This window comes from Melanostigma gelatinosum (assembly GCF_949748355.1).
Source record: "Melanostigma gelatinosum genome assembly, chromosome: 8".
Classification (NCBI taxonomy): Eukaryota; Metazoa; Chordata; class Actinopteri; order Perciformes; family Zoarcidae; genus Melanostigma; species Melanostigma gelatinosum.
In genome coordinates, this window is record NC_136641.1 from 15,158,126 (window position 1) to 15,172,498 (window position 14,373).

The 14,373-nt window shown below is 42.5% G+C and overlaps 1 protein-coding gene across 1 annotated transcript; it reads left to right on the forward strand.

Moving 5' to 3' along the window:
* The first annotated feature begins 729 nt into the window (after positions 1-729).
* acvrl1 (activin A receptor like type 1) lies at positions 730-12,420 on the forward strand. Its single transcript, XM_079273012.1, has 10 exons — positions 730-1,275; positions 6,506-6,577; positions 7,416-7,652; positions 8,106-8,305; positions 8,398-8,497; positions 8,585-8,731; positions 8,843-9,118; positions 9,266-9,463; positions 10,813-10,943; positions 11,244-12,420. Exons 2-10 carry the CDS (start codon positions 6,508-6,510, stop codon positions 11,388-11,390), a joined length of 1,506 nt encoding a protein of 501 aa, XP_079129138.1. The 5' UTR covers positions 730-1,275; positions 6,506-6,507; the 3' UTR covers positions 11,391-12,420.
* The last annotated feature ends 1,953 nt before the right edge of the window (positions 12,421-14,373 follow it).

Here is a 14,373-nt window from a genome sequence, read left to right on the forward strand (position 1 = left end):
TTTATATATATCTTGTCTGGCCCACTTCACTGCTCTCACAGCAGCGTTTTTGGCCACAGCAGGCAGCTGTTTTCAGTGAAATAGCTCCGAAAACCCACTAGAAGCTGGTGAACATGGAGCATTTAGTATCTAAAGAGCCGTATTCCCATCAGGAAGCAGAGCTAATAGACACTGAATATTTGACTAACTTTCTTTAGGTGGAGAGCGACACGACTCCAGAAGTTGGATGTGTAAATAAGCAACTGTTTGCTATCAACTCACTGTCAATTGTTTCTGTTAATGCAGTTTTTCAATGAGACGAGTATAGGCTACATAAACAAAAAAAATGTCATATGAAAGTTAGAAAATGTGTGGAGGGGATCATTACGTTCATCATTGTTGTTTAAAAAAAAAGGCTACATAATAAAGGCTCCACTGGCTCCTGAACTTATATATATTTTTAAAACGATTATGGTTAAGAATGGAGGATGCAAACTGGGAAAGGTGCTGGTGAGTACTCGTACATGTTATTATATGGTGGGGTCTTTGAAGCACATTCCTTTCAGTGCAGTGAAGACAGCAGTCCACAGGGGAAAGAGGAAAATGAGAGGTTTAGGCAAGCAACAGGAAAACCGCTATGAGAACACATTCCAGGCAGAGCAGACTGTGCGGGACAATAAAGGGTGGGACAAAGCTGTATACTATTTAAAAGCTGTAATCTCGCCTTTAGATCGGGACTGTAGACAACAACAAAAACGTTCATACTTAGGACTTGCGTAGCGCCTTCAATTGTGAGGTTCTCAACGCGGAAGGAGTCTGGTTCCAAACCGACGACGGTGTTGTCGGTTAATCAGCGCAGATCTGTGCTGAGATGAGATAGCTGTGCCTTCAGCGCGCTGTTTTGTCGTCCTGCCAGCAAACGGCTGACAGTTCTTCTCATTTTTCACTTCTTCCACAAGTAGAGGCGTCACTTTTCTTTTTGTTGTTGTTAAACAAAGTGGGCAGTTTTCATTTTTTGGAGCAATAAGGGAAAACTGCGGACGAACTTTTCCCAGAGACGGCGGTCGGCCGTCAGCGAAGCAGGAAAGGATGTGAACATCTGCAATTGAGCCGAAAAGTACAACGATTTACTCCACTCGTGGAATGGAGCCAGTTGCGTTTTAAACGCATCTTCTACTTTTGATTTGAAACGCTTTGGCCCCGGAGGGAGGGACACTTCGAGCTGGCTGTGATATGGGAGCGGTGCGCCGTTTGAGTCTGTCAGGTTAAAAGGCGAAGTATAACAGTATAAAACAGGTAAGTTCGGCTGATGGGGAACACAATGATTTTCTCTTTCTGTGTGTGTGTGTGTGTGATGCTGTGCTGTGATTTCATTACTAGATGTAAATATAGCTTACACTTAAGTCACCTTTGACATCACTCCACGTGTTTACAGATGTGCACCAACAGGTGTCAAATAGTGGCCTCCTTGACCTAAAGATAAGACCTGAGGATGTTCTTGAAGCCATCTTCTGTGTCGTCATTAATATGAAAAGAATAGGGCCCTAATAAATCAAATGTATTGAACTGTAGCTATCGGCCTTCTCAAGCACAATGTGGAGGTAGTTTTACTTCACTTGAGTATTTGCATTGGGTTCTGCTAACACCGGCTCCACTACTTTTCCAACTCAATTAATGAAGTGGTTTGCTTAATTTCGACTCCACAAAATGTATCTTAAAGCTACTTATAGTTACACGTACTACTGGACCGATAAATCAATGAAGTCGATAGAATGGCAATATTAGCTTATTGCAGCCGAAATGTAGAAACATAGCGTGCAGAAATGCAAAATATTCGTTTGAGGTAGCAGTGTTGCCATTACATACAGTAGTTTGTCCACCAGAGAGCACTGACAAGTTTATTGATTACCCATAAAATGTCATATGTCACATATCTGTCTTTTATGTGTAAAAAGAAAAGGCTGTTGGCTCACATAATCGTAGCATGTTTCTTAAACTATCATACATTGGTGTCGACATCAAAACGTATCCTGTATCGGTCAGGCTATAATTACAAGATGATTAAAATGTATTATCATCTGATTAATATGACCTGTTATAGATTAAACAACCCAAACAAATTTGAAATAGGTAAAAGTAGTCCCCCTCAACCGGTTACAGCATTAAACTGCTGCTTGAATAAGAATGCATGAGTAATAATGATCAAATTATATAATACATGATAATGTAATGCTCCGGGATCATTCTGCTGCATAATGTTTTTTTTACTTTAAGTATGGGCCTAAGTCCACCCACTGCATTGTTTAGAAAAATGTAAAAAGTTTGCAGGAGGCTGAGCGATGAAACCACGCCCACTTCGTTTTGATGAAATAAGCCGTGACGCAGCATCGACAAATACAAAAGCCAGAGCTGATGACAGCTAGTTGCAGTAGCTTGGAAAATAGCAATAATGCACGGAGCACTGAATTTGATGGATTTACATCAGACCACAAACGTGACAAGAGGTAAACGCAGTCCCTTGGCCTGACTCCCCGCCACTGGGAGACTGCTTTGCCGGGAGGAGAGCGAGCGCCAGCTTTGAACATGGACCCAAGCGTCTCCGGAGCGGCCGTTTGTGATCCTCCTGGCTGTAATGGCTCCGGCAGTGAGCAGGGACCCAGCTGGCCACCAGCCCGCTGTTCTGCTCATTTTCTGCAACCAGTGTAACATTAGCGTGACACACATGGAGGAATTAGCAAGATAACGTTAGCTAGCTAACCAGCATGATGCTAAATCCGCTGTGCTGTGATTGTAATGCACAGTGGGAAGCCGGGGTTGGGGTTGCTGATTTTATCTCATGACTTATGATGATTAGTGATTCGTCCCAAATGGTCGTTTTGAGCCATTTTCAATCATAAAATGCAGATTTTTATAGATTTGGAAGGAAATTTCAATATTAAAACCAGGCTTGATGTATTTCATCACAATCCAGTCATCCCATTTAGTTCATATCTTAAAAGACAGATGTAAGTGTGCAGGTACTCTTTAAAGTAAGATTACATGGTTTCATGGCTACTTCTGCTGAAGTAAATCAGTTAAATACTTCCTACACAAATGGCCTTTTGCTTAGTAGCAAAAGTTCATATCTCTTTCCTCTCATCTGCAGAATTGACATATTTGCTGGAGGTGTTGGACTTCAAAGCTGCATTTCTCCTTCCTGCATAATGTTTTCTCGTCACTCTGCTTCTCACACACACACACACACACACACACCACACACACAGGGAATATACGTCCCTTTCTTCCACAGACCTGCATTCATCGTAGGTATGCATGTGAGAGCATGCAGACAGTGACTGAGCCATAAAGCCTGCCAAGCCAGCTTTGTCTGTGAAATGGAGATACAATCAGTCTGTCGCTGGGACTAGCAGACAGTCACAAAAGGTTTTTAACACACAGAGAGAACACAAGTGTGTTACATGTGTGGCTATGTTATTAAAAAGAACATCATTTGATGTTGTCTCGCCATATAAAACACATACCGTAATATAAGCTTTTACAGTAACAGTGCTTAGAGTAACTTTCCAGAGTTATAGGACTCTTTTGGTATGATGAGGCCCAGTTGAGGGGCTGTTGGATGCTGCTGCGCGATGCCATGCCCCCACCATCCACCACTATAACCACACAGAGTCATCCAGATGGAATGAGAGATCTGCCTCCCAGAGTTAACGCTCTGTAGATGAGAGGAAGAGATGACAATGGCTCTTTTTCCCTTGGGTCAGGAGGGTGTAACGTTGGACAGGAGAGAGCTCAGAGAGGAAGTGTGCTGGAATCTAAACTCAGGCTTCCTACGATGGAGGACGGGATTACTGCTCTCTCCTAAATTAGGATGATAAAAGTGATAGCGAGAGGAAATAAGACAGTCATGCTCCTCCTCCTCTGGAAATAAGTTAATTGTGCGGGTGAAGTACAGTGTTTACGCTATTCCTCCACTGGACCCGCAGCTTAACGACCACTGACATGGAGGTTGCATGATACAGGAAGTGCTTCTTTAAAAAGAATATGGCTTGTGGTTTTAGCGAGTCAGAGCACCGTGCATTGGGTTCTCGTCTGTTGAGCTGGAGCCTCACAGCTAACTCACGTAGGAGGAAAGTCTAAAGATCATTTCTCATGTCAAATGGAAATCTAATCTCGCAGGGATTTGACATTTGATTTGACACTTTGATGGGAAACTCCGTTCAAACATCTTCTCATTTTCAAAACAGCCAGCTATGAGTATACAATAGATGCATTTTAAAGACAAAAGGTCAACGTTATTGAAATAAACAAATACAAATAAGCAGACACAGGGAGAGTGAGAGATCAGAAAAAGTAAAAACACAGATTTTCATGCTCAACACTTTCACTCTTCTGGTTTCTCCTCAGTGACAGTTGACACTAATGAAATGGCTAAGGTAATGTGATGGCTTCCTGTAGTTTATTAAATATATCTGGCTGCATCAAAACTAAAGGAGGATATCCGTAGTATTGTGCTGCTGACATGTGCAAGTTCCTCTGCCAGATGTGTGCAGGTCAAGGGTTATTAGCTGTGTGTGAAGTAGGATTTCTATAAGAGTGACAAATAAACATGCAGTGCTGTTCACTTACAGTTAGCAATGGCTAATCCAGAAAATGTGCCTATTTTAGAAAGCACACTTCCATTTTAATTGACAGACTAGCTGGAGCAGGATTCTATTGAAATGAACTTGTAGTTTTCAAACGGTTCAGTGATCAGTCTGTCTAATAATAACGTATTCAGTGTGGCCAAACAGGTTAAAGAGGTAAAGCTGTTTTGTCTGTGCCTTCATTTCCTAAGTTCATTCTGATTCAGTGTTCTACATTACTTTTAAGTCTGTAAGTTGTGGGAACAGACTGCCTAACTGGTGACTTGTTACATACTAGAGATGTAACCTTTAGGCCTAACAGGGATTCAATTCAGTTCACAACTCGTTTCTTGTTAGATTTGTAAATTCGGTTTTGAATCATAAACCAACAGCTGCATTCGCTTTAAGCAACACAACAATTAAAGTGGCATATATAACAGTATTTAAAAAAAAAAAAGATTTAAATTGATTGATTTTTACCAGACTGATGTAGTTACATTGGCACTACTTATAACTGATCCAATGAATGACACATTACTACCCGAGAGGGATGAATCGTTTTCGCCCACCTTTCCTCAACCTCAACAGTTTTCTGAACAGTCCCTGCTCTTAATTGCCAACATCCGGTTAGTTTTGTAATGTATGACTTTTCTCAAGCAGGTGTTAGGCATCTTATCACAACATGAATGTCTGCCTTCAGGGCAGGAAGCATGTTTAGGTAATCAAAAACCTGTGGGTGGTTTTCTTTGAAACATGGTTTGCACGAGTGATCTTAGAAGATGCTCAAAGTCCAAAATGTATTTCTATTGAGAGTTTAAGACAAAACTAGACCTGTAAAACTTCATCGCCACATGTTATCCTGTGTTGTTCTTTGGCTAGTGACACAGGGAAAAGACTCAAAAGTGCCAGTTATAGATGTTAGCCATCGGGAAACACTTTGTATCCTTTTTGGCATCTGTCTCGTGTATCTGAATGTAACTCTGATGATTAAAGAAGCTGCCAGCAGTAGATCCAGAGTCTGAGCAAATAGTGCCCAACTATTTTTTTAGACGGACAGTATGGTGAATTAATCACCATTTCTATGTTTTTTATTATTACTTTATGACAAGGAATAAATAATCTAAATTGTGCACAGAACATGAAAAACCATGAGGCTTTTAGGAAACGTGCATTCATTTATGTACTTCATAAATAGTACAGTGTTGGTAGCAATAAAACAGTAGATAAGTATAGTGTTTTAAACTACATTTTATTTACTCATAATTGTATTTAAATGTAGCATATCTAAGCTACCTGGGAGTCAGGTTACAGACTAGAGTGTGCTTCAGCAGTCAGAGGCTGAGTCTTGTATGACGGCCCTCCTGCTTGCGTGACCCTCAGCAGTGCAGCCCAAAACAATGAGCAGACCCAAGTCTCGCCGAGCCAGCCGGGTGGGGCCACTCAATGGCAGGAAGCGTAGCCATCAATATTTACTTTGCGAGCAGGGTAGTCGAGGAGTCGACAGGCCTGGAGCCTGGGCAGCACAGTGCCACACGCAGTCTCGGCACACATACACAAACATTCTGGAGTGCTGTTACAGCCTCTTTTCCCTAAGCCTCCTTTTCCCACCCAATGCAATTACAACACAGGCAGACAGGCCGGGCCCTCGGACTGTTGTTGACCTCATAGCTTCCTCTGCCAAAGAGTCCGGTCTTTAACCATCGACTCCTCATAGACGCTATTAACTCACAGTCGGTAAATTCCAATCACAGAGCAGTTCAAATGGCCGTATTTTTTTTCCATAATACCCCAAATCTAATTTCTGGTTTCTCATTATGACAGTTCCTAATAAAGAAACAACACTAATTCTAGTATCGTGATTTGATAATATTAAGTGTTTTAATTATCTTGTTCCTGTTTCACAGAGATGGGAAGCTCTGCTCTGCTCACAGTGGTGCTAGTCGTGGCGTGTCTGTGGATCTCTGCTGTCCATGCAGGTAGGTTAATGTTTAGATGTAGAAAAGCAGTGTTGTTAATAAGAGCATCCACTTTGTGACATTCATTGAAAGCTCCATGAAAGATTTCTGAGAATGAATGACATGACTGTTACATGACGGGGTCACTAGCACGACAGAACCCACGGAGTATGCAGCTTTTAGTTCTTTGTGCGAGCTGGTACAGTCTCACCAATCCTCCACTGTGAAACAAAAGGTAGCTGCTTCAAGCAGGCAAGCGCGGCCAGGCAGAGTGCACACCACCTTCCCTGCATGAAATGCAGAGTCAAAGTAAATAAGTGGCTGGTGAAGACAGTCAAATATCAACTTAGGTAATGGTGGCCCAAACCAAATAGTCTGTTTTAAGAATTGGTTATGAGGGGGTCCTGTCTTTTTCACTAATTTTGTGGGTTGTGTTCTTTATTTAAGGCAGACATTTAGTTATGAGAATGCCTTTGCTGCATGTCTTTGTGCCTTTCCATGCACACACAGTCATTTTAACTTGTATGCTACCGTGTGCATGAAAAGGGTATAAAAAGTACCATAATCACCATGAAAATCACACCTCTTCATCCGCCATTCAGAATTTGAACTTTCTATTGTTCTATCTTATCCAAATACCCCTCCTGGTTAACTACACAGCCTTTGTGATCTGTGTGATGTCGTGTGGCTGCCAGGAAATGTCATGAACATATTTATTTCTATTATCAATAGGGTTCCCCCTTGAGGAGGCCACATCTCTTCAGCAGTAGAGTGTTACTAGTAATCTGTGAATGGTGATTAGTGTGATGTAAGACCTGCCTTTCTATCAACACTGGCTGTGTGCTTCCTCGTGCTTAAGATTCTGAAGACGATGGGAAGCTGAATTGCACATGCGAGAATGAAAAAGCCACATGTAGGAACGGAACTTGCGGAGGAGACATCTGCTTCTACACGTGGGTGCGCGGCAAAGAGGAGAAGGGCTGTTTTTCATTGGCTCACCGCTTGGAGCAGTGCTTCACCTCCTTCGAGGGCTTCTTTGTCCACTGCTGCAGAGAGAATCTGTGCAACGCCTTCACCACGCCACCTCCAAACACAAGTCAGTGTTCGCCGCCTTTGCTTTACTATATTTTAACAACACATTGATGAATCTGTGTGACTGACCCTCTCAGTCACACAGGTCAGAGCACATCCTGCAGTACTTTGTACTGAAGGGATTCAAAGCTTGGCTCTATAGTAACTGGTTCCCCCTTGTGGTCAGTTAGAGCAAATTGAAACTGTGTGGCTTTTTTTGGATGACGATGCAATGTCATGTTGCCAGCTTAGTGTTTCCTTTAATCTATGAATTCCAAACTTTTCCTACTCAATGTACTGAAATGTTCTCAACTGTGTGTGTGTGTGTGTGTGTGTGTGTGTGTGTGTGTGTGTGTGTGTGTGTGTGTGTGTGTGTGTGTGTGTGTGTGTGTGTGTGTGTGTGTGTGTGTGTGTGTGTGTGTGTGTGTGTGTGTGTGTGTGTGTGTGTGCCTGAATTGGTACGTGTGTCCTGATGAAGAGCCGACCACAGCGCCCCCAGGGCACAGTCGTCCAGAGCTGTGGATCACGTTGTCTTTGCTGCTGTTCATCATTACTGCCAGCGCGTGTGGCCTGGTGCTTTTCCTGCGCTTCCGTCGTGCACATAGCAGGCTGACAAACGTCGAAGAGCAGGATGTCACCATGCTCAAGGTCCCCAATGGAGATGACCCCACCTACGGCGTAAGAGGCATTTCATGTTTGACATGAGACACAACACCACCAAAATATGTTCACGTTTTTTGAGTTCGCACATTTCTGTGTCTCTGTCTCAGGATATCTTTGATGAGTTTTGCACATCGGGGAGTGGGACAGGGCTGCCCTATCTGGTCCAAAGGACGATGGCCAGACAAATCTCACTTGTCCAGTGTGTCGGTCAGTTTTCTTCCTCACCGCTGCTGCTCTTCTTTGTCCTGTTTTGTTTATCACTTTGCAGTAAAGTAATTGTCACTCGGTTTCCAGGTAAAGGCAGGTATGGGGAGGTGTGGAGGGGAACTTGGATGGGGGAGAGTGTGGCTGTCAAGATATTTTCCTCAAGGGACGAGCAGTCCTGGTTCAGAGAGACCGAGATCTACAATACTGTACAGCTGCGACACGATAACATACTGGGTAAGGCAGCAGATAAAAGATTTTTCTGTGCAAAGAAAGGTGCAATGTCATTTTTAAAAGCATCAATCAAAGGACAGACGTTGAAATAGCAATCTCCTATTCTGGCTTTAGGTTTCATAGCCTCTGACATGACATCCAAGAATTCCAGCACCCAGCTGTGGCTCGTCACACACTTTCATGAGCTGGGTTCCCTCTACGACTTCCTGCAGTACAGCAGCTTGGAGCCGGAGAGCTGCCTGAAGATGTGCCTGTCTGTGGCCTGCGGCCTGGTCCACCTTCACACTGAGATTGTCAGCTCCCAGGAAAAGCCAGCTATCGCCCACCGAGATCTGAAAAGCCGAAACATCCTGGTAAAGCGGAACGGGCAGTGCTGCATCGCTGACCTAGGTGAGGGTTGTGCAGGAGCAAAGTACACAATGAATCTGTTCGACTTGTAGTTGATTAATTAGTTATGATTGATTGTATTGAGACAAAACAGCTGATTCATGCTGACTTTAAAAGGTTGCATCTGTTCGCTGTGCCTACTCTCGTCAGGTTTGGCTGTGATACACTCTCAGTCTCACGACTACCTGGATGTGGGCAACAATCCTCGCGTGGGGACCAAGCGCTACATGGCTCCCGAAGTGCTGGATGAGACTATTCGTATGGACGTCTTTGAGTCCTACAAGCAAACTGACATCTGGGCCATGGGCCTAGTCTTCTGGGAAATTAGCCGCAGGACCATAGTCAATGGTAAGGGGACAACAGCCAATGAGAATATTTTGCCTTTACGATCATTTGCAGAGATATTTGGAGATTTGAGCTTTTTACTTGTTGAAATTGCAGGAAGAAAATGGTACTTTGTGTATTTTTATTAAGGCGACTATCATAATACCCAAACCAGAACCCTTAAGTGTACCGCACATTTATGCATGTGCACATGTATGCGCTAATGCACGCACCATAGCCTGGCCATTGTATGTTGCTATCTGGCCGTCTCAACATGATCTTTTATTGTGGAAGGACCATTGTTTGTCTTTATATTGGGTTCAGTGATAATGAATGGGACAGAGCATGATAAACGTCTATGCAAGCGCTGAAAACAATATTGTTATTATTATTTTAATTGTGGTGAAAACAATTTGGTGTTTTGTTTGTTGAAAATGTGGACATTTTAGTAATTTACACATCTTTGTTGAGACTTGGGACACCCAGCCAAGTCAAAACCTCTGGTCACCTTCATTTATATGTCAATCTATCTTTTAAAAGTTGATGTATTGGGCAAATGCAATAGCTGAGTGGTTGAGGCGCATACCACATGGGTACAAATGGCCTGAGCGGCGAGCCCCCATCATTGTTTCCAGTCATTTTCTGTCTCCCTCCACTATCACTGTCAAATAAAGGCTATGCCTAAATGCTTAAATGCTTTAAAAAAAAAGAAAAAGCTGATGTACTGCACATCATAATGAAATGTGTTTGCGCTGTCATTTCTGTCTGGCTCTGTTTACATAAGAGGCAGTCAGTCCCATGTCTCTCAGCACTCCAGTGTTTTCCTAGTCTGTGTCTGTCTCTACTATCCTCTCGCATGATTAGCACTGCAGTAATTATAAACAGTCTTATCTGGTGTCAGCACGGTCTTGTACATAGTCCAGATGCAAGCACACATCCATGTTCAAATGACCACGCACACACACAGGCACAGACGTACTTCGTCCAGATGGATAGACATTCATAACTTTGACACACACACACACACACTCACTCACTCACTCAGCAGGCCTTGCAGATTTCCATCCCAGTGTATTCAGCAGGGAATGATATCTTTCCCTGCTGTCTTGTTCAGTCAAACATACTTTACAAAACTCCCACAACGGACTATCGTGTTCTATTTCAAGCCTTGCAAGAAGAGGAATGTATGTTCTGATAATGTTTGAGGAGTTAAATTTGAGGTAGTTATCTACTCATGAGGTTGATAATGGGTTTCAATATTATTACAGCCGCCCACTGAGTCCCACAACCAAGGTAGTTGGTCGTTGTACTTGTGCTCAACTGGAGAAGAAACGGCACACTGAATCTTTTTTTTCTCTTTCGGATTATTTTAGCGATCGTGGAAGAGTACCGCCCTCCCTTCTTTGACCTGGTGCCCGTAGATCCCAGCTTTGAGGAGATGAAGAAGGTGGTGTGTGTGGACCAGCAGAGGCCCAGTCTGCACAACAGGCTCCATTCCCACCCTGTATGCCATCGAATGACACACACACACACACACACACACACTCAGACAAGTGCAATTATATTTTCCAGGGCTACTATAATCTCGGTACATGTTATCACCACTTCCAACCTTTAGCACAAACATATTTTTGAATTGACAGTTCCGCTAGATAAACAGGCATGCAAGAAAACACGTCAACATAGACACCTGATGATGGAGTGTAGAGCACATACTCTGCAGGATACACAATAACGGTGCCACACATGTTTCATTCTACCGGGATGGCCAGATGTTATATTACATGTGTCTCTGTGTGTCCAGATTCTGTCGGCCATTGTGAAGATCATGAAGGAGTGTTGGTACCAGAGCCCACCAGCCCGCCTCACTGCCCTGCGGGTGAGGAAGACACTCTCCAAACTGGACCATGACAGTGACTTCAACATTGAAAAACTCAAGCGGGACATCTAGGCCACAGCACCGGGATGACACGGGGACAAAAGACTGAAAACGCCAAGAGGGATTGTGCACCAAAAGCACAAAGTGCATATCATTAGCATGTTTAAGGCTAATGACTCTCACAGTCACTGCATTACATTAAAACCACATGACTATAGCAGTAGTGTCTAGACTGGCTCCCAAGGCTATTTTTCTTTGCGCAGCCTTATTTTTATCTGCCATTTTTCTGGGGCCTCAGACCAAAAGGATCCAAAAGAAAACTATTAAGACCAAATAAAATGATGTATATTTATTTTTTTAATGTTCAGCAAAAGGACATGTCCAAAGCACAATAATTAACACCGAACAATTCACAGGCTGTTCAACACACATATGGTTTTATTATGAATTCCCCCATCGTCATGACAGAGAGGAACATCTGGCGCGGCCCAATTACTCATCATTTTAATCGAGACGAGGAAGAGCACGTCATTTTGGACTTTCTCTGAAATACAGTTAAAATTGCACAATGGGTTTTCCCAAAAATGACCAAAGTTACAGATAACATGGAAGCCTTGATGGGGGGGGGGGGGTTGCTATGAAAAGAGGAAATATGTAAGGGATAACATGCTCATACCAAATTACTTTTTGCGTAAGTATATTTAACTTATATAAAATGAGCATTTATTATCTGCACACGGGCTCATTGAGCTATTTAGTTGTACATATTCTAACAGCATTGAAGCTGTTGACTTGTTTCACCATTTAGTTTATTGTAAATATATTTTGAAAGGGCTGTTGTCGTCTGTTATTCAACGACGAGACACATTTTACATACAACTTTTCTACACAACATTTTCAAAGTATTTTTTTTTTTTACATTGCTGTAGGCCAATAATGTACCATCCCTATTACTATGTCCAGTAAAGGAACTCACAAACAGACATGTAACATTGTGTATGTTGAATAAAGGATTGTATTTTTCAACAGATTGCGCTGTAGATACTCGTTTGTACCACTGGTGTTAATTCTCTCATTGACCAGTAGAGGTCCTCAGATAACAGACAGACGTGTATCTGTGTTGCTGACAGTAGTGCGCTTACTTTGGGAAATTTACTGAATCTGTTTTGCGATCGTGTTTTCATTTTTGAAAATCTTTTTAAACAAAAAGTTGAGAGCACTATTTAATCGCAACACTTCAGTATAATTAACAGTTATCAATGTCAGGGGGTTATTTTATACGGCTTACATACATTATCATATTCGATCAGACATAACAGCGCTCGTGTCACGTGCATGAAATGTCGTTAAGATGAGATAAAGTGCTCATCGTTTCTCTTCGTCTCTCTAGCCTCAAATACTGAGATGCCGAACCAGAAAATCTAAACAGATTAATGTAAGACAAGCCTGACTGAATTGGGACTTCATGAATAAACATTTATTTTATTATATATGTATTTGTCTGCACTATTCTTATTGATGTGGTATTGTGTATGCATTGGAAATACTAAAAGGAAGAATGCAAGACTCATCCAATCTGAGGAGTTTCATTTCAAACTAATTTATAGATCCTGTTTAAAAAGGAAAATATAAATGTGACATATTTATAAAACAGAAATATCTGTTCTCAAAATCAAAACCACTTGTAAACATTTTTATTTAGAAGTAGTAAATCTAGCCACAGCCATTTGGTTTTAGCTTCAACCCCAGCAGCCATAGTGTAACATCAGCTGTCCGATTCATCTCGTTTCATAAACACGTCGATAACAAAAGTATTTTTTGCTTTACAAACTATCTGGTGGGAGAATGCGGTCAAATTGAAGCATAAAAGCAACAAGTTTGATGTGCAAAATGCCACACTGTCAAAAAGAATACAAAATGTCCAACAAGAATCTAAACAGCCCATTGGAAATAATTGTATGTGCTCTTTCATGTAAGATCTGCATGCCGCCGTTTTCTTTTTCTATCTGTTGTGCTTGCTTTCCCCTTATCTGTTGATGTGTGTGTGTGTGTGTGTGTGTGTGTGTGTGTGTGTGTGTGTGTGTGTGTGTGTGTGTGTGTGTGTGTGTGTGTGTGTGTGTGTGTGTGTGTGTGTGTGTGTGTGTGTGTGTGTGTGTGTGTGTGTGTGTGTGTGTGTGTGTTTTCTGTCTGCCTGGTTGTTGAACAAACTGCAGAGAGATAATACTCCCTCAAAGCCCCAGTCTGTCTGGTCAGTCAGATGGAGAGCTGGTTATTTTTAACGCTGCAGGGGGCGGGGGGGGGGGGGGGGGGGTTGTTCAAGTATCAGAGAGGCCAAACTCCCCCTCTGTGAGTGTGGGAGCCCATCTCACTTCTGTGTATTCTTTTCCACAGTGGGGTCACTCCAACTGGCTCGGAAAGAGACAGAGGGATTTGTCCGGCAGACAGCGAACACTGAAGAAATGCTGAGATAAATTGGACGGGGCTGATATAAAGTCACAGTGGACACTATGCAGCAGACACAATTAGGCTTGAGGAATGTGCAAGAGGACAGGTGATAAAATCAGGCACAGATAAAGTCCCAGATACCTGGTTCCAGCCTGACTCCCCTCTTCTTGAGCTAGATTCTCAAGCAGTATGGCAGCCGGGTGTGTTATTGGGGCGTAGACATGTCGGGTCTCTAAACTGGACAAGAGGAACTTTCTCGATCTTTACGTTCCAGGATTATTTTACACTCTCTCACTACAAACTGCAAGCGGCTGTAACTTTTGCAAAAATCTTTTTTTAGCAGCTGATATGTGATCTGAGATGAACTGGAACAGTAAGGAATGAAATGTGGCAGGCTCTTTTTTTTTTTTATGCAAACCAAATTGGTCTTCCAGCTTTTGATCAGTAGACAGCTGATTAAAGTATAGATTCCACCGCTGCAGTGCTCCAAAGCTATAATAGCAATAAAGGATTTGTTAGATTATTGATTTGTCTTTAAATATGGATGGATAGACACACACGTGTCATGGTCTGAAAAACCTAATACTGGTGCTGCCAGGAACAATACAGG

Coding starts and splice junctions, on each gene's coding strand:
- acvrl1 (XM_079273012.1), top strand. CDS start 6,508: ATGGGAAGCTCTGCTCTGCTCACAGTGGTGCTAGTCGTGGCGTGTCTG. Junction 8,732..8,842: donor GCGACACGATAACATACTGG/GTAAGGCAGCAG, acceptor TTCTGGCTTTAG/GTTTCATAGCCTCTGACATG. Junction 9,119..9,265: donor GTGCTGCATCGCTGACCTAG/GTGAGGGTTGTG, acceptor TACTCTCGTCAG/GTTTGGCTGTGATACACTCT.